We start from the raw sequence: 6048 nt of genomic DNA, 5'->3' as shown, positions 1-6048 counted from the left end.
TTCATGTAACTTTTCAGGCCTTGAACAATAGGTTGTAAATGTCTGTCTAGAAATTGTCCAACTGGTTCATGGATGCTGCCTTGAGTGGATACAATGGGTCTAATGGGCGAGTCCGTTGGATGCTTATGAATTTTAGGCACTGCGTATATTGACGGACACCTTGATACTCTGACACGGCGCACTCGCCGAACCAGTAAGTTTTCCTGATCGGATTTTTATTTCACTTTTTCACCGCATGTTTGTTGCACTTCATGCACGTTTATTTTGTTCGCTCAAGTTTCACGTTTAAATTACCACTGTAGATACTATTTTTTGATGCAGAAACTATGAATTTAATAGACTGAATGAGCTCTATTGTTTTCATTTCTAGATATGCTCCGAGACGAAGGGCTATTGCCCGAAATGCATTGGAGCCTTCATTAATCAGATGTGTAACTAACATTGACATTGATGAATATGGAATGACTATCTAAAAAGAGAAGAAATAAAATTAATTTGATCATTTCAAATTGAGTACAAGAAACTTATTTACAACTTCACTGAACATTATTTCCAGAGTGCCCCATGGGATGCAACCAATTTCTAATTGAATGCACTTCTAATACTTTTATGCTTTAATCGTCACGTGGACAGGAGACGATACCGTGGGAACACCTACTTACAAATCCTAAACTAGTTCAACTAAAGTATTATCCGCTGTACACTTGTTCTTTCCTTCAAGTAGTCCACTGTAATCAGTGCCAGCGCAAGGGAAAGGGAAGGAGAGAGCTATATCTTTGAAAATATGGTGCTCTCCTGCTCCCCCCCTGTCGTGCAACGCAGCGCAGCCTCGCGGGGGGGGGGCTGCGCTGCATTGCGTGAGATTTGGTAAATCTCCTCCGAAATGTCTTTTACAACCAGTTAAACATTGTGAATTCTCATTCCATTATGTTTCAATTTAGTAATGTTAAATATCTTTACATCCAACAGAAAACCATCCTTGAATGTATGAAATGACCATCAATAATGAAGCGAATGCTGTAAATCTTCAATAATAGCAGAAATAATGAGCTACAGTGTTCAGGAAAACATCAGCGCAGTCAGCGACAGAGGAACCTGCACACAAACTGACAGATCCCGGATCAAGCATCAAGGGCAGTTCAGTGATTGTAAGAGGCTGAGCTGAGCACCTCCACGCCACAAGACGAAGAAATGACCATAGGAAAATTAAGGCAACACCAATTACAAACCGCGTCCTGTATAAACAAGTGTCCAACACCAGCTTTGATCATCGGATCGGTATGATGTGATTACAGCAGTGCTCTGTTTTATAATATGATGACAAGCCCTCATTCCATGCTCTAGGTGAATTGTAAACTCTTTCTGGCCAAACCACAGTAACCAGAGAAAAGCACAACAGAGCGGAGCCGGACAACTGACGGGTAAAGGAAAGAGGAGTTCTTCTAGCTACAATACAACAGACTGTTCCAAATTTGCACCGGGCAGAAAGAAGATACATCTTTTTCTGCAAGCGTGCATAGCCATAATCCAATCTAAAGGCACAATCGCCTACAAAGACAGCTTCTACGTATTCGGAGTGTGGCAAATGTTTGGTGGCAATTGCATTTTATTGTTAAAGCAGAAATCTAACATGCAAAATACTGCACACATATAAAGTGTGTGAGAAAACCACGAGTGCTTTATCAGCCATGTTGGCCCATCAGGAAATACAGACATGGGATGTAGACAAATATAAACCTGACCCGCAGACACTAACCAAGAAAGAAGAATCATACACATGCAGCGAGAGCTTTAGTTTGTCATCACTACTCAAGCTTCATCAGCACACGTACACAGGACAAAAACCATTCAAGTGCAGTGAATGTGTAAAGAGCTTTAGTAGGTTATCAGAACTACAAAGACACCAGCGAACATATACATACCATTGCAGTGAATGTGCAAAGTGCTTTAGACACTTATCAGTCCTCCAAACACATCAGCGAACACACACAGGGGAAAAGCCATTCAAGTGCACTGAATGTGCAAAGTGCTTTAGTAGGTTATCAAGCCTTCAACGTCATCAGAAAACACACACAGGGGAAAAAGCATTCAACTGCAGTGAATGTGGGAAGAGCTTTAGTCGATTATCAGTCCTACAAATTCATCAGCGAACACACACGGGGGAAAAGCCATTCAAGTGCAGTGAATGTGCAAAGTGCTTTAGTCAGTTATCAAACCTTCAAAGTCATCTGCGAACACACACAGGAGAAAAGCCATATCATTGCAATGAATGTGGGAAGAGCTTTAGTCAATTATCAAAACTACAAAGTCATCAGCAAACACACACAGGGGAAAAGCCATTCAAGTGCAATGAATGTGTAAAGAGCTTTAGTAGGTTATCAGAACTACAAATACACCAGCGAACATATACATACCAATGCAGTGAATGTGCAAAGTGCTTTAGACACTTATTAGTCCTCCAAACACATCAGCGAACACACACAGGGGAAAAGCCATTCAAGTGCACTGAATGTGCAAAGTGCTTTAGTAGGTTATCAAGCCTTCAACGTCATCAGAAAACACACACAGGGGAAAAAGCATTCAACTGCAGTGAATGTGGGAAGAGCTTTAGTCGATTATCAGTGCTACAAATTCATCAGCGAACACACACGGGGGAAAAGCCATTCAAGTGCAGTGAATGTGCAAAGTGCTTTAGTCAGTTATCAAACCTTCAAATTCATCAGCGAACACACACGGGGGAAAAGCCATTCAAGTGCAGTGAATGTGCAAAGTGCTTTAGTCAGTTATCAAACCTTCAAAGTCATCTGCGAACACACACAGGAGAAAAGCCATATCATTGCAATGAATGTGGGAAGAGCTTTAGTCAATTATCAGAACTACAAAGTCATCAGCAAACACACACAGGGGAAAAGCCATTCAAGTGCAATGAATGTGTAAAGAGCTTTAGTAGGTTATCAGAACTACAAATACACCAGCGAACATATACATACCATTGCAGTGAATGTGCAAAGTGCTTTAGACACTTATTAGTCCTCCAAACTCATCAGCGAACACACACAGGGGAAAAGCCATTCAAGTGCACTGAATGTGCAAAGTGCTTTAGTAGGTTATCAAGCCTTCAACGTCATCAGAAAACACACACAGGGGAAAAAGCATTCAACTGCAGTGAATGTGGGAAGAGCTTTAGTCGATTATCAGTGCTACAAATTCATCAGCGAACACACACGGGGGAAAAGCCATTCAAGTGCAGTGAATGTGCAAAGTGCTTTAGTCAGTTATCAAACCTTCAAATTCATCAGCGAACACACACGGGGGAAAAGCCATTCAAGTGCAGTGAATGTGCAAAGTGCTTTAGTCAGTTATCAAACCTTCAAAGTCATCTGCGAACACACACAGGAGAAAAGCCATATCATTGCAATGAATGTGGGAAGAGCTTTAGTCAATTATCAGAACTACAAAGTCATCAGCAAACACACACAGGGGAAAAGCCGTTCAAGTGCAATGAATGTGTAGAGAGCTTTAGTAGGTTATCAGAACTACAAATACACCAGCGAAAACACACAGGGGAAAAACCATTCAAGTGCAGTGAATGTGGGAAGAGCTTTAGTCGGTTATCAGAACTACGAAGACATCTGCGAACACACACTGGGGAAAAGCCATTCAAGTGCATTGAATGTCTAAAGAGCTTTAGTTATTTATCAGGCCTCCAAACACATCTGCGAATACACACTGGGGAAAAGCCATTCGAGTGCAGTGAATGTGCCAAGTGCTTTAGTCGGTTATCACAACTTCAAAGTCATCTGCGAACACACACAGGAGAAAAGCCATCCCATTGCAATGAATGTGGGAAGAGCTTTAGTCAATTATCAGAACTACAAAGTCATCAGCAAACACACACAGGGGAAAAGCCATTCAAGTGCAATGAATGTGTAAAAAGCTTTAGTCGGTTATCAGAACTACGAAGACACCAGCGAAAACACACAAGGGAAAAGCCATTCCCCTGGCTTTAGTCAGTTATCAAGCCTTCAACGTCATCAGCGAGAACACACGGGGGAAAAGCCATTCAAGTGCACTGAATGTGCAAAGTGCTTTAGTAGGTTATCAAGCCTTCAACGTCATCAGAAAACACACACAGGGGAAACGCCATTTATGTGCAGTGAATGTGCAAAGTGCTTTAGCCACTTATCAAGACTTCAATGTCATCAGCGAACACACACGGGGGAAAAGTCACCTGTCAAACCTACAAAGTCATCAGCGAATACACACGGGAAAAACGATTCAAGTGCAGTGAATGTGTAAAAAGCTTTAGTAGGTTATTATACCTACGAAGACACCAGCGAACACACATAGGGGAAAAACTATTCAAGTGCAGTTAATGTGGAAAAAGCTTTAGTCACCTGTCAAACCTACAAACGCATCAGCGAACACACTCAGGGGAAAAACTATACAAGTGCAATGAATGTGCAAAGTGCTTTAGTCAGTTATCAAACCTTAAAAATATATTCGAACACACACGGGGGAAAAACCATTCAAGTGCAGTGAATGTGCAAAGTGTTTTAGTCACCTGTCAAACCTACAAACACATCAGCGAATACACACAGGGGAAAAACTATTCAAGTGCAATGAATGTGTAAAAAGCTTTAGTAGGTTATCATAACTGCTTCATTCTACTCACTATAAAGTGTGGCACATTTGTAGTGTCACACTTAAGGAGTACCCTAAAAACATCGAAATGTCTCCTACATTTACAGAAAACTTAGCAGCTATGCTATATTTAACTATTTAATTTTATAAAGCCAGTTTTAATAAGGCAGTGTCTAGATCACTGTGATGGTCTAGACACGCCTTAGAAACTCTTCAGCGCTCCTGAAGGGCCTCTGCCCGGTCACTAAAAAATGTCACATAATAATAGGGAGTCGCGGGCAACGATCAATAAGCCAAGGGAGCCATGGGTTGAAAAAGTTTGGGAACCACTGCTATAGACTGATGTCATGGAATAAACAGGGCACAAATAAGGAAAATAGTGAAAGAGCCCATTATCAAATGCAAATCACAATGACGTTACATGTAGTGACGTCACAAGAAGTGATGTCGGGCCCTTATAATAATGTTCATGTGAAATGTCGACGGCCTGTTTTAAAAACAAAAAACAAGAAACATTAAATAATGTAAAAATACGTTTTTGTTCTCAGTTTTTATACATCATGTGATTTTCCCACTATCAGTTTTTAACTAAACTCGGAAAGGACTGAAAGGCGAAATATTTTTAAAGTGCTATGCGGAACTTGGAAATTACATTTTTAAACAATTTTCAGCGAATAAATACAATGTACTTTTAATTTGCGTTTGTTTCCTGACGTTCTTTATCCAGCCCCCAAGCCCCAAAGTGTTTCACATTTACAGTGTATTAGGCAATAGAAGGGCTAATTTTGTCTAGTTCTTTGTTCCTCTCTTGTGCCACTCATACAAATAAATAAAGGTGACACTGCTATTGGGGCGGATAGTTACAAACACTCTGAGGCCTGTGTCTGTAGATGCAAGAAACAAAGTAACAATTCCCATTCGCAGGCTAAGTAGCTAGGTGGAACTGGACCCCATCAAACTGTGTCCACCCCCTACTTGTGCCGTGCTGATAAAGCAATAGTATATTTGTGTAATTTACGATGAATTGAAATGCGAGGAAGAGAAGAAGAGAGAGAGGTGCGGGATATATTAAATAAAATGAAAAAAATAGACACAAGACTTTACCTTGTTCTGTGTACAAGCATTTTACGTAAACAAGTTGTGCTGTGTGAAGTGAACAGGCTGTCACCCCCTTTGTATGTAAATGAGCTTCTGTAACCAGACACCCCAGGCTCCCATCTCTTCTAGCGCGGATGATAATGTGAGCACTGCAAGGTTATCACACACAAGGGCTATATTAAGAAACAATCGGCTTCCAGGTCACACATCTGTGGTTATGTAGTTCATTATTAGTTTTTTTAAAATGTACTTTAATTTGCAGCAATTCTCCTGGTTACTTTTTCTCAGTATTGCGATTCAGGTCGC

At 40.8% G+C, this 6048-nt stretch overlaps 1 protein-coding gene across 1 annotated transcript; it reads left to right on the top strand.

Annotated features, from left to right (window-relative positions):
- Positions 1 to 974: 974 nt before the first annotated feature.
- LOC144806286 (uncharacterized) lies at positions 975 to 5344 on the top strand. The gene is made up of 2 exons (XM_078672673.1): positions 975 to 3946; positions 4098 to 5344. The coding sequence occupies exons 1-2, from the start codon at positions 1689 to 1691 to the stop codon at positions 4297 to 4299; spliced, it is 2460 nt and encodes an 819-aa protein (XP_078528799.1). The 5' UTR covers positions 975 to 1688; the 3' UTR covers positions 4300 to 5344.
- Positions 5345 to 6048: the final 704 nt, after the last annotated feature.

The sequence above is a fragment of the Lissotriton helveticus genome (genome assembly GCF_964261635.1).
Source record: "Lissotriton helveticus chromosome 1_1 unlocalized genomic scaffold, aLisHel1.1 SUPER_1_unloc_6, whole genome shotgun sequence".
Taxonomy (NCBI): domain Eukaryota; kingdom Metazoa; phylum Chordata; class Amphibia; order Caudata; family Salamandridae; genus Lissotriton; species Lissotriton helveticus.
This window is presented reverse-complemented; position numbering and strand designations above follow the sequence as displayed.

Excerpts from the sequence above, each read along its gene's own strand:
- LOC144806286 (XM_078672673.1), top strand. The coding sequence starts at position 1,689 with ATGTTGGCCCATCAGGAAATACAGACATGGGATGTAGACAAATATAAA. Across the intron at positions 3,947-4,097 it reads TGTGTAAAAAGCTTTAGTCG|GTTATCAAGCCTTCAACGTC; the intron begins GTTATCAGAACT and ends GTGCTTTAGTAG.